At 44.9% G+C, this 26,266-nt stretch overlaps 8 protein-coding genes across 15 annotated transcripts; 3 read left to right on the top strand and 5 right to left on the bottom strand.

Moving 5' to 3' along the window:
• The first annotated feature begins 298 nt into the window (after positions 1-298).
• Positions 299-3,569, top strand: LOC117188043 (leucine-rich repeat and death domain-containing protein 1-like). The gene is made up of 5 exons (XM_033391244.1): positions 299-1,086; positions 1,161-1,343; positions 1,410-1,557; positions 1,619-1,930; positions 2,111-3,569. Exons 1-5 carry the CDS (start codon positions 756-758, stop codon positions 2,265-2,267), a joined length of 1,131 nt encoding a protein of 376 aa, XP_033247135.1. The 5' UTR covers positions 299-755; the 3' UTR covers positions 2,268-3,569.
• Positions 2,390-3,313, bottom strand: LOC108160104. The gene is made up of 4 exons (XM_017293894.2): positions 3,243-3,313; positions 3,036-3,162; positions 2,632-2,969; positions 2,390-2,569 (listed from the first exon to the last, which is right to left on the bottom strand). Exons 1-4 carry the CDS (start codon positions 3,251-3,253, stop codon positions 2,416-2,418), a joined length of 630 nt encoding a protein of 209 aa, XP_017149383.1. The 5' UTR covers positions 3,254-3,313; the 3' UTR covers positions 2,390-2,415.
• Positions 3,570-4,014: 445 nt separating the features above from the next.
• On the top strand, positions 4,015-6,694 carry LOC108160100 (EF-hand domain-containing family member C2). 2 transcript variants are annotated; one of them, XM_017293889.2, is made up of 4 exons: positions 4,015-4,180; positions 4,250-5,320; positions 5,378-5,899; positions 5,966-6,694. In XM_017293889.2, the coding sequence occupies exons 1-4, from the start codon at positions 4,130-4,132 to the stop codon at positions 6,614-6,616; spliced, it is 2,295 nt and encodes a 764-aa protein (XP_017149378.1). In that variant the 5' UTR covers positions 4,015-4,129; the 3' UTR covers positions 6,617-6,694. The 2 variants fall into 2 exon arrangements, with proteins under 2 accessions (XP_017149378.1, XP_033247134.1); XM_033391243.1 differs by lacking the exon at positions 5,966-6,694 and having other exon boundaries at positions 5,378-5,682; positions 5,754-5,893.
• LOC108160101 (2-hydroxyacyl-CoA lyase 1) lies at positions 6,627-9,313 on the bottom strand. Its single transcript, XM_017293891.2, has 4 exons — positions 9,145-9,313; positions 8,326-8,521; positions 7,010-8,249; positions 6,627-6,943 (listed from the first exon to the last, which is right to left on the bottom strand). The coding sequence occupies exons 1-4, from the start codon at positions 9,193-9,195 to the stop codon at positions 6,724-6,726; spliced, it is 1,707 nt and encodes a 568-aa protein (XP_017149380.1). The 5' UTR covers positions 9,196-9,313; the 3' UTR covers positions 6,627-6,723.
• A 1,739-nt stretch (positions 9,314-11,052) lies between these two features.
• On the bottom strand, positions 11,053-16,833 carry LOC108160352 (sialin). 2 transcript variants are annotated; one of them, XM_017294318.2, is made up of 7 exons: positions 16,734-16,833; positions 13,141-13,210; positions 12,641-12,792; positions 12,039-12,581; positions 11,704-11,983; positions 11,402-11,643; positions 11,053-11,326 (listed from the first exon to the last, which is right to left on the bottom strand). In XM_017294318.2, the coding sequence occupies exons 2-7, from the start codon at positions 13,157-13,159 to the stop codon at positions 11,168-11,170; spliced, it is 1,395 nt and encodes a 464-aa protein (XP_017149807.1). In that variant the 5' UTR covers positions 13,160-13,210; positions 16,734-16,833; the 3' UTR covers positions 11,053-11,167. The 2 variants fall into 2 exon arrangements, with proteins under 2 accessions (XP_017149807.1, XP_017149806.1); XM_017294317.2 differs by lacking the exon at positions 16,734-16,833 and adding an exon at positions 13,311-13,421 and having other exon boundaries at positions 11,168-11,326.
• Positions 16,834-17,877: 1,044 nt separating this feature from the next.
• LOC108160351 (arginyl-tRNA--protein transferase 1) lies at positions 17,878-20,372 on the bottom strand. 4 transcript variants are annotated; one of them, XM_033392492.1, is made up of 9 exons: positions 20,171-20,372; positions 19,680-20,114; positions 19,448-19,623; positions 19,205-19,279; positions 18,944-19,093; positions 18,675-18,856; positions 18,444-18,607; positions 18,213-18,381; positions 17,878-18,153 (listed from the first exon to the last, which is right to left on the bottom strand). In XM_033392492.1, exons 1-9 carry the CDS (start codon positions 20,253-20,255, stop codon positions 18,102-18,104), a joined length of 1,488 nt encoding a protein of 495 aa, XP_033248383.1. In that variant the 5' UTR covers positions 20,256-20,372; the 3' UTR covers positions 17,878-18,101. The 4 variants fall into 4 exon arrangements, with proteins under 4 accessions (XP_033248383.1, XP_017149802.1, XP_017149803.1 ...); XM_017294313.2 differs by having other exon boundaries at positions 17,992-18,153; positions 18,230-18,381; positions 20,171-20,371; XM_017294314.2 differs by lacking the exon at positions 18,944-19,093 and having other exon boundaries at positions 17,992-18,153; positions 18,230-18,381; positions 19,127-19,279.
• A 463-nt stretch (positions 20,373-20,835) lies between these two features.
• Positions 20,836-24,929, top strand: LOC108160005 (hormone-sensitive lipase). 3 transcript variants are annotated; one of them, XM_033392491.1, is made up of 4 exons: positions 20,836-20,856; positions 21,415-23,826; positions 23,901-24,026; positions 24,092-24,929. In XM_033392491.1, exons 1-4 carry the CDS (start codon positions 20,851-20,853, stop codon positions 24,161-24,163), a joined length of 2,616 nt encoding a protein of 871 aa, XP_033248382.1. In that variant the 5' UTR covers positions 20,836-20,850; the 3' UTR covers positions 24,164-24,929. The 3 variants fall into 3 exon arrangements, with proteins under 3 accessions (XP_033248382.1, XP_017149224.1, XP_017149223.1); XM_017293735.2 differs by lacking the exon at positions 20,836-20,856 and adding an exon at positions 20,895-21,035; XM_017293734.1 differs by lacking the exon at positions 20,836-20,856 and adding an exon at positions 21,326-21,346.
• Positions 24,930-24,991: 62 nt separating this feature from the next.
• Positions 24,992-26,166, bottom strand: LOC108160006 (proliferating cell nuclear antigen). The gene is made up of 2 exons (XM_017293737.2): positions 25,867-26,166; positions 24,992-25,798 (listed from the first exon to the last, which is right to left on the bottom strand). Exons 1-2 carry the CDS (start codon positions 25,972-25,974, stop codon positions 25,124-25,126), a joined length of 783 nt encoding a protein of 260 aa, XP_017149226.1. The 5' UTR covers positions 25,975-26,166; the 3' UTR covers positions 24,992-25,123.
• Between the last annotated feature and the right edge of the window lie 100 nt (positions 26,167-26,266).

Here is a 26,266-nt window from a genome sequence, read left to right as displayed (position 1 = left end):
AGCTCTATATAAAGCTTAGCTCTGGCTGGTTCCTCAATTTGACTTTGCAGAACGCAAGAGTTTAGTAAAAAGCTCTCAAAGCTTCTTCTCAAAAAGCATCCCCTTCCATATGTGTAAATATGTACATACATACGTTGCAGCAACGACCTTGAAGGCTGCAACAAGCGCAACAGCAACAGAAACAACTACAACAACATGTAGGAGCAGTTAGCTGCAAATCAATGCCGGGGACCGGGGAAAATTCAATGTCAGGGGCAAAAGCTTTTCGTGCAATTTGGCATTTGGCCGCTCCGCTCTTCTGTATCCGTTGCATACTCTGAGGCGGGCAACACATTACGCATACGTCGATGGCCAGTGCAAGCAGCGATTTATTAGAGAAATAACTAAATATAAAGGAACCATTTGGAACAAACAAAAAAGTGGATTCGGGGGCTATTGAGTGCTTCTCGCGAGCGAGAAAATTGCGACAGAGAAATGAGGCAAATTTAGCCGAACGAAAGAAAATTTTTGGTCGCCAGAGCAAACTGTTGCTGCTGCTGTTGTTGTATCTCTTGGTGGCTGGGGCACCAGGGTGCTTGCTGCTGGTGGCAGTTTGTGTTTGGTGGGTGACGGTGCCAAATGTTGATCATGACCGCGTAAAAATACGTATAAATATAATTAAAACCGAGAAACAGAAACAAAATCAAAGCAAACAAGTTCACTTCACACGATATTCAAATAAAAATCCCAAACGAAAATTGTATAACGACAGCGAGATGAACAGAACGATATTGCACTGGAGCTATCTGAACTTCAGGGATGTGCCGATGGACCTGTTCCTGTATGAGGATCTAGAGGAGGTGTACCTCAAGGAGAACTTCATTTCGGCGATACCCCAATGGCTGCTGAGTATCACGACCCTCAAGTTTATCCATCTAGCGGGGAACAACCTGACCGAATTGCCCCATGACATCTATATGCTGGAGAACCTTGAGTTCCTCGATGTCTCCAACAACGAGCTGAAAGAGCTGCCGCCCACACTGGGTCTGCTGCTCCGTCTGCAGCAGCTGAACGTCTCCGGCAATCGGCTGACACAACTACCAAAGGGTAAGAGTACTAGAACGCCCCAAGAGCGACTCCGGTATCCACTGCATTGCCCACCCCACTGTCAACCCTTTCAGAGATGAGCAACTTGCGCAATTTGGAACAGTTGAACATATCCAAGAATCGGTTCCGCCGCCTCCCCATACAGCTGAGCGAATGCGTCCGCCTCAACGAGCTGAACCTGAGCGACAATGAGAACCTGCTGCACATACCCGAGCGCATCGCCAACCTACCGATGCTACAATCCCTCGCAGCTGATCGTGAGTACTTCGAATACAATACCAAGCCAAAGAGCGAGATGAGTATTGGGTACGGTTCTCTTGCAGGCTGCGCTCTCATCTACTTGCCGGCTGCTCTCTCCAAGTTTATGAACCATGTGCGCATATTTCACAACACGTCGATCAACTACTTGCCCATGATCTACGAGAAGTTCTATCAGAACTTCTACGACAATCGCCAGAAGTTCACACCCATGTAAGTTATAGATCCACCTCTACATGATTGCAACTCTACCTACCCTTCGCTTCAAATGCAGTACCATTAGCCACAAGGGTCTGTTCTGGGTGCGGGAGCTTGCTACATACAAACGCCTGCTGCTTCCGGTGGGCACGCGAAGAGTCTTCGAAGTGCCCTCCAAGGAGAACCGGATCACACTCTACGACGACTGTTTGCATGCCATCCAAACGCTGAACCGTCAGGTGCCTGTCTACGAGAACAGTGCTCTGCACCGCCTCCTCCCCGAGCCTTATATGAGCTCGCAGATCAACAATGGCGCCATCGCCCGCTGCACGACTACCCAATGCTCGAGGTGTTTGTACACTACCTACTACTTCATGGTTGTCAAGAGGTGAGTGTTGATGGAGGGCCTGCCTGCGTCAATGTTTTGATCTGACACCCAAACCGGTCCCGAACGCTTTCTAGATTAGGCAACCGAACCTTTCACAACCATAAGAACTATACAACAGTAGATTGGGATTTGGGGCCATGTTTGTGTATCTGAAAACATTTTCACATTGCATCTTTACAGATTTGGGAGCTCTTCAAAGCAACTTTTCACCTGTAACTTCTGTTCTCAATCTTGCGCCAATTTCTGGCTTGCAGCCAACAGCAGAAGATACTTTCAACTCCCCTGGAGAGTCTCTGATGATGACGACGAAGACGTCGACAACGGTCCTAGGAAGTAAATTTGGATGGAACGTCCGCCTAAATGTTGTACAAATGCACTCATATACGTACATGTAGAATTGTTTAGATACTATTGTACCTTTAATTAGTTGTGTAAATGTTGTGTGTTCTACTGGCAACCAGCGCCTACAAACTCTTACTCTAAGCTTAAACAAAACTCTGCGTTGGGCCCCGCTCATGCAGGTGGATATAGTCGTCAAGGAGACAGTGCGACGCCTGCGGATATGCTCGGCGACAATTCACTCCGTGTCGTCCCATTCTATAGGCATCCAGATATCGTTCGTCCAGCGTTCGATGGGGTCTAGCAGATGGAGAATAATAGATTAGAGATTAGCTTCAATTTGGACCTGGAAATTCTCTTACCTCAGCAGTCTGTGCAACAGCTGGGCATAGAGGCCACTGTGCTCGTGTACTTGTGCATTCTCGCAGATCAGACGCTCCAGACAAGCCGTTCCATTCTGCCCAATCTGCGACATATAGTTCTCGGCAAACTTGAACAGCAGAATCTGCGGCTCATCCACGGTAGGCGGAGCGGCAGGAGGATTAGCACCTTTTAGGTCACGAGCACTGCTCCAAAGATTCCACCAATAAATTGGTGTCTGCGGCTCATTGAATTGATAATGGAAATTCATCAGCCAGACCAGCTGGCGCCAGGCCTTCTTCTCTTGAAACGGAACCGGAAAGGCGCATCCAGTGACCAGCTGTGCAGAGAATATGTACTACTTATTGATGTTACACTCTTCAAAAATATTCCTACGATAGTTCACCTTGACAACTCCTCCATTTTGGTAGATCAGGAAGCGTTTCTGCCTCCGGTGATGATGCCAGGACGTCAGATTGGGGCTCATGTCCCGCCCACCTTCCACAGCCAGCAAAAGCATCGAAAGAATCATTCTATAAAAAAGTTGAATACTTTAATTGTATATCCTATGTACGTGTAGGCAAATCCGTAACTTGTAGGTCAAATCACTCACATGAGATTCATTCTGCCGCTTTTCGTGCTGTCCGCTTGGGCTCTGGACAGCGTATACCATACTCTTCGATTTTACGACAGAATTTTACATAAAAGAGAAGATCAAAGATGAAAGATGGAAGGTGAGAAAAAGCACGTGCTGTCGGTGGGTTTCCTGCTTTTGCTTGTCCGACTAATTAGCGAACAACGCGACGTCTGCGCCGAAAGTAATTAGAGCCAGAACTTGTTACCAATCTGGCTGAGTAAATCAAAGGCAGGTGGTTCTGGCAGCCAACGAACAGCAGAAGAACAGCAACTCTCATAAGTATATATCCACCGAAAACTGAAACCAATCTCGTTTAGATCTCTGTGTAACTAATTGTGATGTGTGTTTACGTCCGTTCGAAAAACAAAAACTTGAAAATTCAATTTTAATGTTTAGTGGAAATCAAAACTTAACCAAACCAAATATTAATCAACGAAAATTTATATGGATGTTTATATCAAGCTATCAATGTTTATTGCTTGTCCCCTAATTGGGTGACCTCAGATGCTAATTAAATAAAGAATACTTGGGCCCCCTAAGAATCGATGTTGTGGTGGGATGGGATCTACATATGCATCTCCATAGATACAGCGCTACCAGTTGCAAATGATTGACTGGATAGTGCGGCGCTGCCATGACGAGACCCCGCCATTGCCATAGCAGTGTTTGTTCCATTTATCGAATAGCGGTACGGTGGAGAAATGTCGAACGAAAGCACAGTGCAATCTCAGCTGCGTAGCATTACCTGCCATAGATTTGATTTTCTTTTCGACACAAATGTAACCAAAACGCTTCGGCAAAAGATTTCGCTAGTCAAAATTCTCTAAATTTCAAGTGTATTTTATCCCAAAGCGATCAAAATTATGCTGCGACTGCCAGGGATGCCACTGCTGCCGGGCGCACAGTTCTATGATGTGAGTAGGTCCTAGGTCAGATGCAGGGATCAGATGCATGACTCCTCCTCTCTTTTCTCCTCCTCGTAGTACGGGAAGCGCCGCCATCCCCGACAGCAGACGCTTATGCACTATCAGGGCATACAGATGCTCTCCGATCGCCGGGAGCCGGAGCTGGTGGAGCCCAATGGCATTGTGGCGGATCCCAAGTGCCCGCCAATGCCCGCACAGATCAACACCCTGTGGGCACCGAAGGTGACTACGAAGCTGCCACCGTGGCTGGCCTATGACAAGCAGGTGCTCTGCTTCAACGCCTACTTCAAGGAGAACCTCACCGAGATTTACCATGCCCCGTACCAGGTGCGCAAGGTCAGGATCTACTTCTATCTGGAAGATGGCACTATGCAGGTCACCGAACCGAAAGTGGAGAACTCGGGCATTCCGCAGGGCTGTCTGGTGCACCGTCAGCGCATACCCAAGGCGCCAACCAGGGACCGGGAGTTCATCTCTATCTTTGACCTCAACGTGGACACTGATGTGCAGATCTTTGATCGCGTCTATCGAATCAGCGGCTGTGACATTTTCACCAGACAGTTCCTCAATCGAGCCGGGATTCATGTGCCCGAGACGCAACAGGAGCCTAGTGATCCCACCACGGAGATACGCAAACGCTCTGGGCTAAAGCAAACATTCAGTGGCAGCAGTGCCGTGCCCAAGCGCCATTCCTTTGCCCAGTTCCTGGAGTTCGACAGACGAGTGCTCAAATTCCATGGCTACTGGAACGATCGGAGCGAGTTTGGTGACGTGCGGAAGTTGGAGATCTGCTACTATCTGGCCGACGATACCATAGATATAAAGGAGAAATTTCCCCGAAACTCCGGACGCGAGGGACCCAGTACTTTCCTGAAACGAGGCAAGCTACCCAAAGAGTTCTCCGGGCCGACGCAGCCGGGTCAACAGACATCGGTGACGCTGCTCAATGTGTTGGGTTCCAACATGCGGGATGTGCGCTACGTGGCCGATCCCTTGAACACGGGCCAGAAACAGGTACATTACTACACCGACCAGGATCTGCAGATTGGCGCCGTATTAAATGTCTTTGGACGCGCAGTAGTACTAACCGGATGCGACCAGTTCACGCAAAGCTACTACAAAGAGAAGGTGGGTGGAGAGACCAGAGGTCAAGCCAAAACGATTCACACTTCATCTCATTTTCAGTACGGCATTGAGGATTTCACACCTCAGCCCGTTCCAGAACGAAGTGATGTGCTTCCCCACACCCATGGTGCCGGAACAGTGCGTCGTCTGCCGCCATACAACGGATGGGGCAGCTACGAGGACTCCGAGGGTAACTGCATCACCGTTGAGCCAAAGCCACCGCAGGCCGACTTCAAGAAGCTGATCAAGTACGACGGCTGCATCTTGCGCTTCGGGGCCAAGCTGGTGTCCGCCATACGCGACAACTGCGAACGCGTCTTTATTATTAGCTACTTCCTGGCCGACGACACTATCCAGATCTATGAATCTTCCCGACGAAATTCTGGCTTTCTGGGCGGTGAGTTCCTCAAGCGGGCACGCGTTGCTGTGCCAGGACAGGAGAAGTTCAGCGCCGCACGGCCAGAGTACTATCGGGCCAATGACTTTTACATTGGGCGCACTCTCACTCTAAAGGATCACATATTTCGCATCAATTCAGCGGATGAATTCACACTGCTCTACATGGAACAGCATCCCACCGAGGTGAGTGCACGACAGCGAGCTAAGGCTCAAGGTGTTCACTTGATCTTCGCTTGATTCCTGTTTTAGTTTCCGGTTGCCGACATCCGTGCTATCATGCAAAAGATTCGCACTGCAGTGCGTCCAGAGTACAAGCAGTTTGTGCTGCGCTGCAAGCCCGATGGCAATCTTGGGGACTTTGCCACCGTAGACTTTGAAACCATGCGATCCACTCTGCTGTCGTATCTGTCGAAGGAGAGCCTGTTGAGTCACGAAATAGTGACCGTGTGTCGCTATTTCTCGGCTGAGCAGACACTGCCTCCCAGCTGCGACAGGAACCAGGTACGGGCCGCTGCCCAGCTAGAGCTGAAGCGAGCCCTGTGGAACAATGTGGAGGAGTTGTCGGGACATTTGAGCCACATTAATCCGACATCCAAGCAGTATATCAGTGAGGCCCAGGTCAGATCGACTTTGAGGGGCTGTCGTCTGCCGTTCAGCTTAGAGCTGATGGAGGACATACTGCAGGTGCTGCAGCGTAATGGACAGGGCGAGATCGAGGTGCGCGATATTCTGGAATTCTTCAATATGCGATGCGACCAGGTGCCCGACATAGCGCCACTTAACATTGCCTTTGAGCTGTGCCCCAAGCTGCCGTTCCTACACAAGGGCCGGCTGGTGGACTTAAACTGGTTCCTGGACTTCTTGGGCCTGGAGGAGGAGCTTAAGCGCGCAAATCAATGAGGATCCATCGTCGGTGTTATCAAAATTGCATGTATATACAGAAAAATTCGTGGCAATAAAATTTTCGGAATGGTGAAATTTGTGCTTAAGATCTAGACGATTGTATCCTACAGTTTGGACTCTGTGAGCCAGTTAAAAGACTGTGGTTTGCGATCCGAGGATGGACTGATCGCCACATTGATGATGGTTGGCCTGTCCGTAAGCTGGTTTGCGGCCTTGATGGCCGTCTGCAGCTGCTCGATTTCCGTGCAGAAGTAGCCCTGCATGCCGAACATTTTCATCATTTCCTCGTATCGCACTTGAACCCCCAGCGCCGAAGGTGGTGTGCTGAAGGAGATAAGATTAGCATTTGAGTACAGCCCAGATATAGTACGATAAGATCTTCTCACTAACATTTGGGTCAGATCGCCCTCGCTGCGAATGGCTTCGAAGGTTTCCTTGTCGAAGCCTCCGTAGATGCCATTGTTGTTGACAATCACAATGGTCACTGGCAGCTTGTACCTCACCATCGTCTCAATCTCCATGCCCGAGAAGCCAAAGGCGCTGTCGCCCTCAACGCAGAGAACCCGCTTGCCGGGAGCAAAGTCACGGCAGAACAGGGCAGCTGCCACTGCAAATCCTGGACCCACACCCATGGTGCCGAAGGTGCCAGCATCCAGCCGATGACGTGGCTGCTCGTTTAGGAGCATGGAACGTCCAATATCCATTGTATTGGCACCCTCGCTGACGATAATCGTGTCCTTGGGCAACAGCTCTCGCAAATGATGGAAAACGGCGTAGTAGTTGAGCGGCGTCGAGGTATTTAGCGACATCTGCTGCACTGTGTCCTTGTTCTGCTTGCACTTGACGGCCAGCTGCTTCCACCAGTCCTGCTCGTAGCCGAATCGGAAGTTCACGGCATTCATCTGCTCGAACAGCTGCTCGGCGAAGGGACGAATGTCCGATTGAATGGCCACCGACGAGATAACAGAGTTGTGCAGCTCCTCGGGGCAAATGTCTACTTGAATGAACTTCACATCCTTGTCGTAGCGAGGCGAGCGTCCAAAGTGCAGAATCCAGTTGAGGCGCGCGCCAAGCAGCAACACCACATCGGCCTTCTGCAAGGCCAGTGTTCGGGCGGAAGAGACGCACTGTGGAGCCGTATCAGAGACCACGCCCTTGCCCATGGGTGTGGGCAGGAAAGGCAGATTTGTGTTCTCAATGAAATGCCTTAGCGTATTCTCAGCGTGAGCATAAGCACAACCCTTGCCCACAATAACGAGCGGTCGCTTGGCCTGTCGCAGAAGGCGGGACGCGGCAATCACATCATCGTGGGGTGGATAGGCCACGGGGGGAGCTGGATGGGCCAATGCCTTGTAGATGCGGGCCTCGGGGGCCTTCGATTGCAAAATATTTCCGGGGAAATCCAAATAGGCTACTCCGGGCCGTCCATAGGTGGCATATCGCACTGCCTTCTCCACATGGAGAGGGATAAGGGCAGCGGTGGGAGGACGTGCTGCATACTTGCAGTACGGGCGGGAAAGCTCCACCTGTGGGCACTCCTGGAAGCCACCGATTCCTTCATGATCCTGATTAGTGGCTCCGCCAATGACGATCAGAGGCCAGCAATTGACCTGGGCATTGGCCATACCACCTGTAATCAATGCATTGTGTACATAGGGATTAGTGGGATTAGCAAATTTCATGCCGAATTCCTCTGTTTTCCATACCTGTCACATGCAGGAGTCCGGGTCCAGAGACCACCAAACAAACGCCCGGCTTTCCCGTTAGGTAGCCAATGGCTTGAGCTGCATAGCAGGCGGCCTGCTCATTCCGCATACCGATGTACTTGAGTCCAGCGGCCTGGAAGGCCATAGACAGCTCGATAACGGGTATGCCAATGATACCAAACACATAGTCCACACCCTGTTAACAAAAAGCAGTGATAGATCATGGGATGAGTTCAAAGTTCGAGGATTGAATGCGATAAGATTTCCTTTCCTCTTAAGCTTTCAATTGCAAATCCAAATATGTACACAGTTTGGACAATCATTCATCGCTCCCTTATTTGTTCAGATTTTAAATAAATAAAATAGTTTAGTCCAATTTATTTCCCTACATCAACCAAACATATTAACCAAAAATGCACACGTTTTCCATTGAAATGTTTGGAATCCGGTTAAAGTTTTATTGATTTTAATCCGGGCCCCAACGAGATTATCGAAGGTATGTGCACCACCAGTATGTTTGGGTCGTGTTCGTAAACCTTTGGAACATTGTCTTTATCAGAAATCCGTTCGACTTTTATTAACAAGAATAATCAGGTAGCAAGAACAACAACTACTTAGTGTTTTTGAACTTTGCACAACAAACAGGTGCTAGATAAGACTCCGTTGTTCTTGCTGCTGCCATTTCCACTGGACCGACAGTTATTTTAATCAGCGTCCATAGGTTAATATCTTAGATATGACCGCATGGAGATTGCACATTTGCTGCAGAAAATGCATCCCATCCCAGACTTGCGTGCGGGGGCAGTCTCGGCCTCTTACCTGTTGCTTCAGCGACTCCGCAATAATTTGCACTGCTTCAACATCGGCCATTTTGTGTGAGTTCTGTTTTTATAGTGCTAAAAAGTCACAGGCGCCGCGTTACTCTGCGTACTGGGCTAAAATTAGTTAAACAAATTAAATATAGTCCACGGGACGCGGTCAGTGTGACCGCGGATTTGTCGTTGAAATATACCGTCCTGCCCTCAGAAACATACCGAAATATACCATCTCATTTGAAGAATATACCGACTAATTTAAGCTCTACATTCCTCGCTTTTGATATTCCCTCCAATATTACTAGCTATCTAGATCTCTCAGCCCTGCCCACATAATTTTATCCAATTAATGAATCTATTTTCTACTCGACAGGCTTATTTTAAATACTTGACTTTGTTTTTTTTTTGCCCAATGTTGGTTCCTCAACAACAATACCGTCTCGTATGATGAAAAACCGACCTTAGCCCACTAAAGCCTACCTATTTAAATAGTTAAACTACTTGAGGTAAATGGCGGAAAATATTAACGATTGTAAATTCTTCTTGTGGATTCATGCCATCTTTCCTCTGAACTTAAAAAAAAAAAACTATATTTTTCACCTGAACTGCGCTAACATTATTAAATTTTCATTATTTTCGGTGGAAAATTGAGAAAGCCATTTCTGCTTTCCGCCAATGAAAATTGTCAAAAATGTTAAGCAAAACATAAAGCTACAGCAACATGTTTTACAATGCTTTTTTGACGATTTTCATTGGCCGAAAGCAAAAATCGAGTTCCATGTTAAGTACATGTTTAAATACATAATTTAAAAGTATCGGTTATTACCGATTCATACCCGATTCAAATAAATACCCAAATATACCGTCTCATTTTCAAAAAATACTGACGAATTTAAGTTCCATCATATATATTCCTCGTTTTTAATATTCCGTCGAATATCTAGAAAGAAACCTCAGCGTACCCTGCTTAGCGTACTGCGCTAAAATTTAATCAAAAGTTAAATAATAGGCCAGATAGCAAATAACGGTTTCGAGTACCATAGTACTTTTCTGTCGTGCATAAAAAATACCATATAGGACAGAGTTTCTTAGTTTCTTAGCCGCCAGCTTATTGCTATTATTTCCTCCCAGTCAGAATTTAAGAGTTTCATAGCGTTCTGCCTTCACGCAAACAGCCACTAAATATCTTAGCAACCAGCTTTAAGCTTCATATTTTCCAGCTTTTGAAGCTTAATACCAGAGATCCTTTAGGAGTTTCGTAGCATACACCCTCTTCGAGTTTCACAGCACCCAACTTTTAGTTTCAGACAAATTAGTTTTATGGCAGCAAGAATTCTCAGCAGCCTGCTCAGCCATACAAGTAAAATGCCCTGCCGTATCTCCATATAACCTATTAATGGAATGGTTGAAATAATCCGATTAAAGCCGTTAATATGAGATATAAAAAGAACTTTGAAATAGCTCAGCGAGAAGATAATATGAACTTTGCAGACATTTTTCTAATCACGATATACTGCCCAGACTTGGAAAAATAATTAATCATCAGAATATTATTATTTTATCAGATGGATCTATTTTTAATATTTTATGTTATGTACACATCTTCAGCTTATCTTGGCAGGAAATTTTAAATTTATTATCGAGATTGTATTTTGACACACTAACATTGTAGAGCCCTGACGTTAATTATCATTAATCAGACTTCGAATTTGATTAGCTTTTGACTAATTATGTGCGTCAAATTCGGTTTTTTTGATCGACTGCAAAATTAAATTAACTTCTGCAATGGACCGCAACCAGTTGGACGGTGATCGCCGGCGCCAAATCTAAGGTCGTTGCGCCAAACTGAGACAAACGAGTTCTGGTATATTTTGAGCTATGATTCACATCGAGAAAGATTTGATTTTGTAAATTTGGTAATAATAAATACACAGCTAAAGCTTTAATAGGACTCTTCGCTAACAAGCATACATCGTAATTATGGCATTAATACTAAGAATACAAACAGGCAACCGCTGAGGCACAAACTATAACTTTGTGTTAACGATATCCTCGCGCGACTCCGTCGTCTCCACCTCATTCCACTTTTGTATCTTTCCCGATCCGAAGGCCCAGAAGAACAGCGCGGGCAATATATACGCTGCTGCACCAATGATGAATATCCAGTGCCACTGATCGATCGTGTTCTAAGATAATGAATGAGAAGTGTTATTGGGTTTTATAGAATGTACTATGCATAGTATTATGTTTTATGTACTCACCTCGTTTTTGGTAAAGGCAGCGACGATCAGCGGCGAAAAGATTCCTGGCGTGGTTCCGACGCAATTGATGATGCCGTACAGCGTGCCCGCATAATTGGGAGCCAAGTCCTGGGAGTTGGCCAAATTTGAGGCTGTCGCAGCGCCATTGAAGCCCAGCGATATCGTCATGATGGCCACACAAACATAGGGATCGCGGCCAAAGTAGGCCAGGATGATGAGCATAATGCCCGGCAAGATGTGAGCTGTCAGAAAACGGATAAATTATTTTACGATTTCCATTCCCATTCAGTCAATGGACTTACAAGGCAAGCAGAATGCTTTTCGCATTTTTGTAACCGTCCACCAGTCCCTGCGGCGTATCCAATCTGCCACGCCGCCGAATCCAAAGGCACAGATCAGACGAGCCACATGAGGCAGGCTGGACAGGACACCGGCGGAGGACAGATTGAAGCCCAGCACTTCGCTCAAGAACTTGGGTGTGGCCGTGATCAGGAAGAACAGTCCCCACATGCTGCCGTAATGGAGCAGCATCAAAGACCAGAACGGCATGGACAGGATCAGCTCCTTGTATGGTGGCCATTTCTATAACACGAGGAGTATGAGTACCTTTGATATTGTACATTGATTTCCCAGTTACCTTCTTATTGCTCAGAGTGTTGCCCAGACTGTTTTCAATGTACTCCCGCTCCTTGAGACTTATAGAGCTATGCTGCGCCGGGGTGTCTGCCACCAAGTAGAACCACACTGCAACCACAATCAGCACGAAAATGCCAACAATGTAAAAGGCCCAGTCCCAGCCGAGGTTCTCTATGATAACGCCACTGATCGGCCACGTGATGACTGTACCAAATGTACCCCCCATTAATGAGGCCACAAACTTTCCCTTCTCGTCCGGCGGAGACCACTTGGAGACCAGACTGTGGCAGCAGGGATAGACAACGCCATTGAGGAACCCAATGAGAAATCGCACAGCGAACACTGCGTATTTATCCCAAGCAGCGGCAGCCGGAGTCAGGGCTGTCAGGACTCCTGCCACCAGGCAGCTATAGCCCGCCACGTTTCGTGCTCCCAGCATTTCGGCCAAAGTGCCTGCTGGCAACGAGGTAATCATGTAGCCATAGAAATATGCACCGAGAAGCAGAGCCTGATCCGACTGCGTCCAGTTGTAGCGTGGACCATACTGAACAGAAGGACTCGATGATGTAAAAGAAATGGGATAATGATTAAACCTATACTCACGTCGGGCAGGACCTCCACAGTGCCGTTCTCGTTACTGCTCGTATCCTCCACCATGGCTATTATATTTATGGAGAGATTAACCCGCATCATGTAGCTGAGGAGGCAGGCCATGAAGAGCATAATCGCCACATTGACCCGCTTGGGCACATAGACTGCAAAACGACACCAAATATTGTTTATTGACAGATCATTATTTAATTTTCAATTTCGGCACAGGCCCCTAGCAGCGCATTAGAGCAATTAGCGGATCATATAAGATATCTACTAAGTGTGTTTGTGTCTGTTTCACCTGACGAAGCAATCTAATGAGCTGCGCATGCGCAACTTTCAATATTTGCGATTGGGATTTTCGAGGTATTTTGACTTCACTTCGCTGGATCCACATCACGTGAAGTGAAGTGTTATTGATGAGACATATGCGCATATGAATCGTGTGCTTCCGCGGAATCAAAACGTGTGGCAATATTTTTGGCGTTCGGTTATTGGCTTGGGATACTTACAGCACGGTATGACGGCCATTTCGGCTTGTTTTCTTATGGCCTTTTTTGTGCCTTGTTTCAGGTGTCAGAGCTGAAAAGAGAACAGCGCAAAACAGTTAGGAAGAGTTTTATGATAAAAGCTTGTTCAACTTTTTTTGGGGCTAATATAATGGGGGACTCCCTGGACTTACAAAAAAGTGGTACAGCATTGAGATGTCATGCCAGGTTGTTTCTTTAGTTTTGCTTCATGGCAGGAGACCCAAACATGTCTATCAAGTTTTTAATGCGAATTGGCCAATAGCTCTTGACAAATTGATAATCTCAGTTACATGTGTTGTCTCCACTTCAAAAACCCTGACATATTCGCTCTCCGTATCAGTAGAGAGTGCAGTGGTGGGGCTTATCGAACACTTGTCAAATTTAATAAACACGTCTCGGCTGCCTCCAGCCGCTGGCACGTGAGAGCTGCATTTCGGTTAAATTGAGCTATGAACTAAAAAAAGTGCATACATCAAATGCGAGAACGGATCGTGCGCTTATTTTTCGAGAAGGCTTTTGATGGGTATCAATGACATTATCGAAATCGGGCTTTGTTGTCGGAATCGGAATCAGAATCGGAATTCATAGAGTAATTGCATCGCAACATGCAACTCTCATTCGGATCGTTCTGTTCTAACAAAATTGAACTTTTTGGCAGATGCTATCGAAGTAGTTTTAGACTTAATAATACCGCCCCTTGTCACAGCAAAGCAAAGGTTTTTACCGGTAATGGGAAGCATTTAAACAGCTGCCCTTCACTTCACTTCGCACAAAGGAAATGTTTGCGCGAAAGCACTACAATACTGTACATAACATGTGCACTTACACGTACATATGTACATACTATATCTGTATGCATATAGGGCCTTGCATTATAAAAGAGTTTCAATTAAAGTCTCGCACAGTTGTTGACTTGAGTTGCGGAGAAAACGTAATTATCGCCTGCTGATATGACACAGATATTTCGACACAACTCATTTGGGCCAAAATTAGGGTGTTTTCCAACTGGTTAGCACACACACCACCCCACCCTACCCCGTACTACACCACAGAAATCCTCATCTGCCATTTCGAGTCTGTGTTTTTCCAATAATTATCCAACTGTTCCTTTAAATCAACAAAGGCCAATACAAGTTTAATCGATCTGAGCAATGCCAATAAGAGCTTTATGCTTGTCGCGATAAGCAATCTAAACGGGCCGCCAATCAGTTCTCTATTCTCAAAAGAACTCAGGGAATTCAAGGAAAGAAGCGCCATCTTATCGCAATCATTAGCACCATCACATCGGTGCTTAAACAGCAGCTGGTTCTGAAAGGGCCAGCTTTTTTTTTATTGATTGGAAAATCCTATATAATAGGCCCTACTGCATAGCTGCTGGGTAACGCCTGAATGGCAAACTATTTGCATGTGCTTGCGTGACATGGATGTGAATGGATAATTTTCGGAAAACTAATATGGCAAAACAGTGACCACAAGCTCAGTGATACTCGTACCCGTATAGACTGGACTGGCGATACGTGCACTGAAAGCTACGACACTTCAATTATACTCCAAGCAGATCAAGGAACGCAGCCTGCTAACGACCTTCGATATTGCCTTTAGCCGAATGTTTTGCTTGCATAAGAAAGTAATTTACTCAAGTTATAATTAGTGTGCTCAATACAGTCGTTCTGGTTTGTAAAAGTGCTAAAAGCCGAAACAAATCATCAGCACAGCACAATATCTCCATAAAAATTCTGTCAGATACTCTTACGATTGCCACTACGAGTATGTAGGTGTTTTGTCAGCCTCTTCTGTCTAATCTGGATCGCGTCGTCTTATCATCATCATCATGCACTGCCCTTCCCGCCAATGAATGACTTTATGATAGCAGCACGACAATTTATAAGCCATAACGAGTGAATTATAAAAGGATGGAAGTGTGTGGATGGATGTGGTTGTGGATGTGGCCATGCGATAACAGAGCCCATCCGCTTGTAAACGCGATCATTAGAGTCTTGTTAAACGTCAATTAGCCATAATCAGAGTGGACTCTATTCTTACTGGACTCCGGCAATATCGTTGGGGATGATAAATTTTGATTTGATTGATTTACAGTACAATACACGCAATCGAACACCCATAATGCTTTATGATCAGGTATATACTAATGAATCGAAATATAGGTGAAGTAAACCAAAGTTCGCATGGGTATGCGCAGCACGCGTGCTATTTACATAAGACCTGGTGGCTGGTCATCCACTTGACATGGTTTGGTAGTTTACGAGCACGAGAGTCCCTCCCCTCCTCCCCCTCTATTTCTTTCGCTCCTCTACTCCTATGGGACGGATGTGTTTTTGGGTTTCTGTTCTGCTTTTGTTTGCATAGAATTCTGCATGCGAATTCAACGACGGCATTGAACCGTAACTGGCAAACAAATCGAAATATATATATAGTCTGTAATGAACCTAGTAAAATAGCAGTTATTGTTGTAGATTAGATCATTGTTGTTGTGGAATTTTGGTTCTCATAGCCGAAAGCTCTAATTCGCATTGAATTTTTGCATTTTTGCACGTGGTAATTATATATGAAACAAAAGTACACTCTTTAATTACGTAGCTCACTAAAAAAAACTCGAAATATATTGTGTAAGTGCAAATATTTCTTGTTTGACAATAAAGCTAAATCAACGTCACTTTTTCGATAAATTGCATGCGCATGCCAGAAAATAACACTAAAAAATGAAGAAATATTGGGAGCTAATTTGTCAAACAAACGTCCAACGGTCTCGAATAATGAACTACAGTAAATTTGAATATTTTATACTTTTAAAGAACGACTCTGACTTGCACAATCACCTAGATAGTTCTGCCGATCGGGCCATCGCCATTGCGTTTGATATCCTCCTTTAATTATGGATTATCTCAAAAACGTTGCGGCTTGTTGCCAAGGCACAAAAGATCAGTTGTCCAAAAGCAATTTGAATTTGTTTCGAATGGATTGGTGGTCGCGGTTCAATGATTCGCACCCCAATAACGAAACCAGTTATTATTTAAAATGCAAATTTTAGTAAATTAAATAAAAATAGAAAATAGACAAGCCAAAAATAGTCTCAGGCTCCGCTGTACAGTTGGGCTCGGCACACACGCACAATCCAAGACAGACAAAAATAGACCGAAGAGGGCACGTCTCCAGAGACAGATTCAGGTTTGCAACGGCAGAGTGTCCGTGGAGGTGTGTCCTCCTCAAAGAGCCCGTGCTCTGTGCACAACTGATTTGTATGTACTGTTTGTAACCGACTTTGACGGTTTATTTTTGTCTTTAAATTTCTTTCTTAAAAATCTGTAGTAAAGCACACACATTGCGCACAACACGACACGCGATGATCAGCACACACCGACACTGTATATAGTTTTGATGAAGTTTTTGTTTTGTATTTCTTCGTGGCACAAATTCACCATGAAATTTCGCATGAAATTTTTCCATGACGGCCCCCTCCAGAGACAGAATAGTGTCCAAAGATTGGGGTGTTGCCACTGTGGTAGCTAAACTGGATTTTCTTGTTGAAGTCCATTAATATCCTGCATCGAACTCACATTGTACGGACTTCCTTGGGACGACTGGACTTCCAACTGATTCAAGCTGCTGTAACGCCGTCAGCTGAGAGCGCCGCGGAGCTAATGAAACTGAATTGCCAACAGCCAATGGCATATATACTTGGACGACGTTTTTGAGCAAAAACCTCAACCAGCAGCCCAGCCCGCTGTCACACTCGCAGTCGCAGTCTCAGTCTCAGCAGCGCCAGTGGCAGTAGCAGTAGCAGAGCAGCGTACAAAAAAAAAAACGGTTAAAAATGTTTTAAATTGTTGTTGACGGTGGGTGACTTGTTGCTGTTTCTGTACGCTCCGCTCGCTGATAGCGTGCCAAAAGTCGCATGCGATTTGTGCAAACGCTGAAATATGGGAAAATTGTTAACAAAAAATCACAAAATCGTGCTAAATTGTGAATCAATAAACGATGACTAACAGTTGTTTCCTAAAGTTTCACTCCACCTATACGTTGTCAAAATTCAGGAGTAGACGCTATAATGATTTATTTACTTTAAAAATTTAGCAGTTGATTATAGCGAAAAATTGGTCGACCAAATCGCTCTAAGCCCGAATGAAGTTTTTAAAAATACTTTTATAACACACGTGCCTTTGCTTTGTTGTGAAAATTCAGCAAACCGTTCATTTTTTAAATATTTTGTTTAATTAGCGCACTTGACAAATGCCAGCAAAAAGCCAGAGAAGCGCAAAGAAGTCACTTTATTAGCACGAATTTATTTTTTATTGATAACTTTATTTCTAGGCTGCAGAGGAACTGTTCCAGTCGACAATGAACCCGATTCGTTCTGAATGAAGTGTAGTGTCTGCCAAATAATTAACCTTTCCCAAATATTAAGCTTTATTGCGATCTTTAGCTTCCTGGCCGCCTATCTCACGGTGTGGATGTGTGTGTGCCATAAAATAAATATTATCTCCTCGGGCTATCCACTTGTCTTATACCATCCGAGGGTTTTAAATGTTGCCAGCCCATAAAACTCAATTGATGCATTTAGCTGCTGGTTTCAGATAAGCGAAAAAGATGAGTTCTGATAAGATCTGTTAATTTTCCGACGTTTACCAAAGTTGTCAGGAATATTTTAGTTGAAGCAACGCAAAGATATAAAATTTCCTAATGAATTCCATGTTTATGAAATCGATTTTCACATGAAGATTCACTTTTAATACATATCATATATCTTGGCATGTCTTAGAACATATTAATTAACAATTTCCTTTAGTTTTTAAGCAGAAATAATAGTAAGAGGCATTTTGACTGATAAATTTTGATTTATAAATGGATAGATAACAGATTAACAAATAAAAGTGGCTCTCAGGCCATGTTAACATAAAGCATGCGATGCGCACATACTTTTCCCACTAGCTCGCTGTATTCAATAATCTCGACGCGATCGCTATCAGTGCCAGTAATCTGTGGAAAAGATTCAAGTAAATCATTCGATAACAATAGCTTGCTTGTAGAGGATTTACAATGAGAAGAGCAGTACCTGAACATAATTCTTATACTGCATGCAGGTTGTGGCGTCGAGCAGAAGCAGTACTTCATCTAAATGCTCAAGTAAGAACTCGTTTACATCTCTAGCAGCTGCATCTTCATTTAGGCGTTGATACTTGTTTTTATCTAGCTTAGAACGAATGACTGAATGCAATTGTCGTTAGTTATCAGTGCCGAGAGGGATGGGATGGTAGCATGAGACCTACCGTCGGTGAGGAGTATCCACACGTAAGTCTCTGGGCAGAGCAAATATGAGGCAGACAGCTTTCCTTTGTAGCGCATCTTCGGACAGGAGTGTATGTAAAAGCCCATATAGTAATATTTGAGGGCAGGCGTAGTGGCAGCAATCGTCTGTACGAAATCGATTTCCCTACAAAAACAGGCACACGAAGTGAATTAGTACTTCATCGTTTTAAATCATTTTCGGGAATATCTACCTCAGCGAGCCATATGTTCCCAGAGAGAGAAAACTGTAGTCTGGATCGTAAAAGAAGTACACGGAGCTAACCGACCCAGGCAAGATATCAATAACGCCCACGGCAATCAGCTTTTCATCGAGCCAATACTGCTGATGGAACGATCCATAGCCCATTTCGGGCCCATCATCTGGCTTTTCGTTCTACAATGAAGTAAATCAAAGTAAACTAAAGTTTAATATATTGATAAATATATGAGGGTTATTTAAAATCATTTATTGTATAGCAACCTTCATGGGCGACACCTGCAGATGATCCTGGTAGGCACTCCGATCCTTGGGCGGATCATTGTGTATCGCTATTTGATACTTTCTGTACAGCGCATAGCTCTCGGGTAGAGTCCGTTTAAATTCCTCGCTATAGACGTGTACCAAACTCAACTGCGGATAGATTTTTCATATATATGTAATTACCTTAAGGGGAGATTTGATCAAAAACCGCTGCATACTAGCTAGGGTGAGGCGTGCAGGATTATCATTGTGTATGATTACTTGATATTTTCGGTACAGTGCTAGTACCTCATCGGCACACGTACGCTGTGTGTCTGAGGAATCGACCAAAACGATCTGCAAGAACACAAACAGCACAAACACAGTGTGTCTACATATAGGGAGACTAATACTTAGGGTCAGACACGAACTAAACAAACAATACATAGCACAAAAATAGAAAATTCACGCTAACCAGGCTAAGTTCTGCAAACGGTCAAATAAATATTTTATGAATGTACTCACCTTCAGATGATGCTTGTTTGTTTCGCTGGTTGCCGATAAAAAGTCAGTTAAACTCTTCTCCTGCGTGAATGCTTTCTGTGATGATTGCTGTGCGATATCACCCAACTTAGCCTGCCGGCGTTCCAAGCGCATCTGCTTGGCTTTCTTGCACGGCTTATTTGATATCACCGCCGCAGCTATTGAAGAGGATATTAGAAACTCGATGTATGCAGATCAGTGAAAGGATACCCACATTTGGTGGATCCCTGCGATGGCGATTGGGTTAATGGCACCTGTGCAGCTCTGGCCGGCTTTGCTTTTGATTTTTGAGCCTTTGCAAGTGACACAGCCTGTTCCACATTGATAACAGCTGGTCTCTTATCTGGCATCTGAGGCTGCGGCTCGCTGGCAGGTGCATCCACACTCGCAGTTACGTCATCCTCATTTCCTGCGCGTGCCGCCTGCTCGACCGGGTCACGTTTGCCATCACGCAAAAATCGATTCATACGTCTAAGTATTCGCTTGTTGGACTTCGTCAGCTTGAATGCCAATGCATCACATTTGATGGTATAACAGGGGCAACAGGTCTCCTTGTTCTTTTGCTTATAGCAGTAGTTCCCGCATCTGCGCCAGCCGCGATCAATGAGATTTTGGTAGTCTTGGCAGTCCAAGCGATATGCATGCATACCTTTAAAAGCAACAACAAATTGAGTCATTGCACCTGGTCCGGTCTTCTGTTCTTACCATTGGATTTGCTGCAGTTAATGCCTGTGCAGTATCCACATTTTCCGAGCTGGCTTCCAAAGTATTTCACAATGCTGACACTCATGATCCGTTTTTATCTGATCCAACTTCAAGCATTCCTTTCCATTCGCATTTATTATAAACAAAAAGATTTTGCGAAATTTGTACTGTCGACCCTCAGAATTATACCAAAATATACCGTCTCATTTAAAAAATATACCGTAAATATACTTACGAATTATTTGTATTGAAGTTGCATCATATTCCTTGTTTTTCATATTCGGCTGAATATTACTGGCTAGCTAAGACCCTCAACTCTGAACTCATTCCGATTATAAAATAAATTTCCTGTAAGCCTGGTTAACTTTAAGTACTCATCTTTATATTGTTTACAAAATAGAAAAAACCATTTCCAATACATTCATTTTTTTACATGGTAACTACACGCCAACTACAGACTTGCTACGTATGAACTACATTGTTTGTTTGTTGAACTTTTTTTTTAAACCTTGTTTGAGTCAAAATACAGTAAAAGAAGGTATTTAAAATAAACCAGTCAAGTAGAAAATAGATTCATTAATTGGATAAAATGATGTGGGCAGGGCTGAGAGATCTATCTAGCTAGTATAATTCGGCGGAATATCAAAATTGAGTAAGATGTACATATAATATAACTGGAAATGAAGGTATATTTTAAAACGAGACGCTATATTTTGGTATATTTCTGGGGGGACTGCTGGACTGCAAGTCGGTTAATTTGGTGCTGGGTAGTCTTGTAACAAAATCAGATTAACAATAGTTATAAACCGATTAGGTACACAAATTAAAAATGAAATAGGCTGGAAACAACGAGAGCACATAATCTGTAAGTGTATTGGTCCATGAAACATCAAATACAGACAAAGGGCAACAATTAAAGTGTCCGAATTATGTGTGGGTTTGTGAAGTGCGTAGTTACCAAGTGAAAGTTTTCAATGCTCTTGCTGAGAACAAGATGCCTTTCAAGTCCTTATATCGGGTCAAAGTACTATAATCCGCCAGACGCAATGGTGACTTCATATGTAGCCCATTCCTAATTAACGTCAGTCGATACTGGCCAACGACCTTCGGCCAAACCGATACAGTTCAATCATATTCTGTCGCTTCCTCTAAGCCTTTGTCCGGTAGTAAATGATAGTAATCGAAGCAGTATTGATTATCTATATGATTAAATGTAGCTAATAAAGCTTATTTTCCTTCGACAGTGCACAATGATTGACGCGGCGTCTGCCGAGCTGGCCAGCCATAAATTGAATGCAAAATTTGATGACAATCTGAAACTGGCGCACGGAGAGGATAAAATAAACCATGTCAATGGGAAAGAGGCGCCAAAACCGACACCACCTCTATCAGACGTACCCGCCGAACTGCAGACTTCGTACCGAAGTCTGTTTGTTGCTTGCCAGGAACACGCCGCATTCTTTGCCAAAGATCACACTGAATTTGGCCAACGCTTGCATGCCGCCCACATTGCCTGGCAGGACTTTATAGTGCTTGCCAATCGACTCGTCCTGCAAATCGAGGTCTTTGCCCATGAGTACGACTTTGATGAGCAGACACCAGGGAACGGGTATCGCAGCTTCGTGTACGTAACCAATGCATGCATCTCACATGGCATCAACATATGCAAGCAACTGCTGGCCACACGCAACACTATGTTTTTCCGGAAAAAGGTCTACATGAAGGAAGTAGAGGCCTGCTCGCAGCTGCTTTCCTCGATATGTACTTGCCTGCAGTATCTCCTCATACTGCGGCAATGGTCGGCCAATACAGGAGATCTGTTTGCTTGCGGCAGCCACACTGCGGAGCAGCTCTTCGAGTTGGGCGACACCATCAATCAGTATTGTTTCTATGGACGTTGCTTGGGATTCCAGTACGGCGACTCCATACGTGGTATTCTACGCTTCCTGGGCATCAGCATGGCCAGCTACTCCGAGTCGTATTACTCACGGGCGGATGATGGGACTATTGTGAAAACCACGCGCAGTCTTTGGACCAGTGGCAAGTACCTGATGAACCCAGAGCTACGAGCCCGGCGTATTGTCAACATCTCGCAGAATGCAAAAATTGACTTTTGCAAGTCCTTCTGGTTTCTGGCCGAGTCGGAGCTAATGCACAAATTGCCCAGCATCGTGGGCACCTCCATTAAGGTGAATCGGCTAATCGAGCTGCCGGCGGAGCCGTTTCAGTTACCGCGACGAAAGAACTTTAAGGCGAGTGAGCAGCAGCAGCAAAACAGCAGCGATGTAAACCAAAACCAAGGCAACGATGAGAATGCCATACAATTTGTGGACATACCAGTTCCCAGTGCTCATCTGGGACCGGGTCTGCCCATTTCAGTACGGCTGCTCAGCGCCAAGCGACGCTCTGGAATGCTAGGCGAAGGCCGCTATCGCGGTTGGCACAAGCCCACTCCACCCAGTCGTTCAATATTGTTTCACTGCCATGGTGGTGGCTTCGTGGCCCAATCATCAAAATCTCACGAGCTCTATCTTCGCGATTGGGCTGTAGCTCTGGACTGCCCCATACTTTCGGTGGACTACAGTCTAGCACCGGAGGCTCCCTTTCCGCGTGCCCTTCAGGAAGTCTTTTATGCGTACTGTTGGCTCTTGAAGAATGCCGAGCACCTGGGAACGACAGCTGAGCGAATTGTGTGTGCTGGTGACTCCGCTGGTGCGAATCTCTCCATCGGAGTGGCTCTCAAATGCATTGAGCAGGGTGTGCGTATCCCGGATGGGTTGTTTCTGGCCTACTGTCCGACTCTCGTTAGTTTTGTGCCGAGTCCAGCACGTTTGCTGTGCCTCATGGATCCCTTGCTACCTTTTGGCTTCATGATGCGGTGTCTGCGTGCCTATGCCGCCCCCGCCAAGGAAACTTTGCAGCTGAATGCTAAGCATGTGGAGGAGGTGGCCCAAATACGCAATGCTCCAAAATCATCCCTGGGAAGTGCAACTTCCAGTCGGCGTACTTCATTGGCCAGAAGTACACTAACATCTCTGGAAGCAAACCCCGATGAAGATGACGAGAGCAGTGATACTTTTGCCAGTGCCTCGGCATCGTACCACAGCCAAGCCGTGGAACGAACCGATTTGCCGAACAGCGAGGGTGACAACAGCTCGTGCGTGTCTTTCGAAGACGATTCGCAGCCCATTGTCCATTACCCTGTTGAGATTTCAGCAGACCCTCCCAAGGATCTCGAATCCGCAGCTTATATTGATCAGTTTTTGGATAAATATCTCATTGACACGGCCACCATGGAGGCGACCGAGGAGACAACTCTTCCAGCACCACAAGTGAAGTCCAATGGCCTTGGCAAGATTATTTCTGACGAAAACATACTGGTAGAGACAGGACGTGACCTCATTGCGATAGATACGCTGCAGGGTCGGTGGCAAGAAGCCGTCAACAATTTAACGAACACCCTGTCGCGCTGCACAAAATCTTACGAAATTCATGGCAGCAGTGCTCTTAGCCCGCAGGATGTTCGCAATATGGACGCATTGATAGCCCGCAGTCCCAGCGAAGAGTTTGCCTTCGACGTGCCTAAGGATCCGTTTTTATCGCCCTATTGGGCTACCGACGACTGGCTATCCCAACTGCCAGAGACAAAGATTCTCGTAAGTTTACAAAAGAATTCACAGCACGAAATAATGGTATATGATTGATCCACATGTTATGATTTTATATGTAGACCCTGAACATGGATCCCTGCCTTGATGACTGCGTCATGTTTGCTAAAAAGCTTAAACGGCTAGGACGCCAAGTAAACTTGGAAATACTGGAGGGTCTCCCACATGGATTTCTAAATTTTACTATGGTATTTATCAACTTCTAGCAATTGCAACCTGCCAAATGCACAAACTAATGGTGTTCCTTTCTTAGCTATCAAATGAGGCTATGGATGGGTCCAAGCACTGCATCAAATTATTGCAGGCACTACTCAAGGTAACATAAAAACCCAGATATTGTGACAAGAACAGAACAGCTGACAGTGAGGATTCCACCACTCCAGCCATAGAGCAATTTCTATAGATTCATAAGTTGAATGTAAATCCACTTGTTCCAGTGATGTGGATATTCGCACGTAAAGGTTATTCGGTCGATCTCCACCAGTGGATATTTTCAACCAATTACATCTGTTGGAGGAAAGTACAAGATATTCTTTGCTATACGCACTTTACTTGCTTTATGTTTTATTTCTGCAATCTCAAGCGTTTTTTATACACTTTTTATACGGTTTGACACAGATTTTTGTTATTTTTTATACTTATACAAATATAGATACGTAGGTTAAGGCTTTTAGGATAAGCAAGCCAATTATTCAAGTATTGGAAGCATGTAAACATGCAATATTTATTACATATATGTATGTACAATGTACAAAATATGTTCCAGGCACAAACTCGCTAAGAGTCATTTAATGTAAAGCGTGCCGAATATGTGCCTGATACGATGCATATAAATGTATAAGCAATGCATTCACATCCCCGAATAGTTTGTGCATGCATACACTACATACACTACTCTACTCTATGGAGGCTAGCACGTTATACTTACATATATTTCAAAAATGCTGGAGATATGCTTAGTTTTCTTTGCCTATCCCCCGGGAAACCTTACAAATCTATCTTTGACTTTAAATACGTTTGTAATCTCTGTCTAAACAATACCCCAGTGCAGCGTTATATATGTATGCGAATAAACGGTTATTGCCATTAAATATTAGCAATTTTAGGCTCAAATTGAGAACCAGAGGCAGGAGTACAAAACACTTTGTTCGAAATTATTACAGGTTTGTTTTTATTGAGCAAAAGAAGCGGTTTCGCAGATTCTTAAAAGTTAGGCATGAGCTTGTACGTGGGAGGATGATTCATTAAGTGATATAAATATGAGAGGAGACAGTATACTCCTGCCTTATGTCTCGTTGTCTTCGATCTTGGGCGCCAGGTAGTAGCGTATGTGGCCCAGATCCTTGATTGCATACTCCACCACCAGGGGCACATCTGCGCACATCGACAGCTGCACTTGGGTGGACAATGGAGTGGCTTTTGTGAAGGCATTCAGGTAACGACAAGCGAATGTAAGCGTCACTGGCTCCTGCATTTCAATGGTGACGGACTCCTCCTCCTTATCCACGTTGCCAGTTTGGGCCAGCTTAATGTTGGCAGTACCCACATCACCGCTGGCCGAGAATTTGACACCTTCTTTGGTACAGCAAATGACTACCGATTCGCTGAACTGGGACAAGTCACGGCAAATGCGAGCAAACTCCATGGCCGGCATACGGACTACACAAGAAAAGTCCGTTTCCGGTATGCCCAAATGCTCCTGATCGAGATTCATTAGTTTCATCTCATAGTCGGAGACCTTCTCCTGATTAGCCGACTCGAACATGATGGTAACTGTGTCCGCATTATCCTGCGCTTTCATCGTCACGTTGTCCTCGTTGTTGGCACACTTCAGAATTTTGGCCATGCTTCCCAGATTCATGCCCATTGAAAGATTGCGATCACAGCGGAACTTGTCAAATCCATCGGATCGCAGCGTCAGCGACACCAAAGACACATGGGAGTTGTCCATGGCTTGCAGCTGGGGTGGGGTGGGAGTTGAAAAATTAGTTCAGCTGCTCCGAAAATTGTTTTTTTGTGTCAATGTACCTGAATCCCCGAATCGCTGCAGTCGAAGGTGGCCTCGTTAAGCAAATCCTTGATGGCGTCGAGAATCTTCTTTAGAATTGTAGCTTGTCCCAAACGTGCCTCGAACATGATGTCTCTAGTTTAATAATACGAAATGCAATTTATGCGAATCGATGTAGTGTGTGCTAAGGGCTCTGGTTGCTGGTGGAATTGCTGTGCAATTTTACAACCCAATATGGATAATGTGGCTGAAGCAGTGACTTAAAATCGAGTGACGAACGTGTTGCAAAAAATTACATCGATCAGGCGGGCAAAAATGAGCGGGATAGGGATGTACAATGCCTCAGATAGTATCGATAAGGTCTTGTCGATATGTAGGATCATTAATGATCGAGCTGCCAACCTACGTGTATTTCAGCAG

Source organism: Drosophila miranda, chromosome 3 (genome assembly GCF_003369915.1).
Source record: "Drosophila miranda strain MSH22 chromosome 3, D.miranda_PacBio2.1, whole genome shotgun sequence".
NCBI classification, from domain to species: Eukaryota; Metazoa; Arthropoda; class Insecta; order Diptera; family Drosophilidae; genus Drosophila; species Drosophila miranda.
This window is presented reverse-complemented; position numbering and strand designations above follow the sequence as displayed.

Coding starts and splice junctions, on each gene's coding strand:
- LOC108160104 (XM_017293894.2), bottom strand. Junction 2,970..3,035: donor AAAATGGAGGAGTTGTCAAG/GTGAACTATCGT, acceptor TTCTCTGCACAG/CTGGTCACTGGATGCGCCTT. Junction 2,570..2,631: donor CTGTTGCACAGACTGCTGAG/GTAAGAGAATTT, acceptor TCCATCTGCTAG/ACCCCATCGAACGCTGGACG.
- LOC108160006 (XM_017293737.2), bottom strand. CDS start 25,974: ATGTTCGAGGCACGTTTGGGACAAGCTACAATTCTAAAGAAGATTCTC. Junction 25,799..25,866: donor GCAGCGATTCGGGGATTCAG/GTACATTGACAC, acceptor ACCCCACCCCAG/CTGCAAGCCATGGACAACTC.
- LOC108160351 (XM_017294313.2), bottom strand. CDS start 20,255: ATGAGTGTCAGCATTGTGAAATACTTTGGAAGCCAGCTCGGAAAATGT. Junction 19,624..19,679: donor ATCGCAGGGATCCACCAAAT/GTGGGTATCCTT, acceptor CCTCTTCAATAG/CTGCGGCGGTGATATCAAAT. Junction 19,094..19,204: donor CACTGTACCGAAAATATCAA/GTAATCATACAC, acceptor ATCTATCCGCAG/TTGAGTTTGGTACACGTCTA.
- LOC108160352 (XM_017294318.2), bottom strand. Junction 11,984..12,038: donor ACACTCTGAGCAATAAGAAG/GTAACTGGGAAA, acceptor CTCGTGTTATAG/AAATGGCCACCATACAAGGA. Junction 11,327..11,401: donor CTGCCTTTACCAAAAACGAG/GTGAGTACATAA, acceptor TCATTATCTTAG/AACACGATCGATCAGTGGCA.
- LOC108160101 (XM_017293891.2), bottom strand. CDS start 9,195: ATGGCCGATGTTGAAGCAGTGCAAATTATTGCGGAGTCGCTGAAGCAA. Junction 8,522..9,144: donor CGGAGTCGCTGAAGCAACAG/GTAAGAGGCCGA, acceptor TTTTGTTAACAG/GGTGTGGACTATGTGTTTGG. Junction 6,944..7,009: donor GAGGGCGATCTGACCCAAAT/GTTAGTGAGAAG, acceptor TATCTCCTTCAG/CACACCACCTTCGGCGCTGG.
- LOC108160100 (XM_017293889.2), top strand. CDS start 4,130: ATGCTGCGACTGCCAGGGATGCCACTGCTGCCGGGCGCACAGTTCTAT. Junction 4,181..4,249: donor CGGGCGCACAGTTCTATGAT/GTGAGTAGGTCC, acceptor TCCTCCTCGTAG/TACGGGAAGCGCCGCCATCC. Junction 5,321..5,377: donor AAAGCTACTACAAAGAGAAG/GTGGGTGGAGAG, acceptor TCTCATTTTCAG/TACGGCATTGAGGATTTCAC.
- LOC108160005 (XM_033392491.1), top strand. Junction 23,827..23,900: donor TGCCAGAGACAAAGATTCTC/GTAAGTTTACAA, acceptor TTTTATATGTAG/ACCCTGAACATGGATCCCTG. Junction 24,027..24,091: donor GATTTCTAAATTTTACTATG/GTATTTATCAAC, acceptor TTCCTTTCTTAG/CTATCAAATGAGGCTATGGA.
- LOC117188043 (XM_033391244.1), top strand. CDS start 756: ATGAACAGAACGATATTGCACTGGAGCTATCTGAACTTCAGGGATGTG. Junction 1,087..1,160: donor GCTGACACAACTACCAAAGG/GTAAGAGTACTA, acceptor CAACCCTTTCAG/AGATGAGCAACTTGCGCAAT. Junction 1,344..1,409: donor ACAATCCCTCGCAGCTGATC/GTGAGTACTTCG, acceptor GTTCTCTTGCAG/GCTGCGCTCTCATCTACTTG.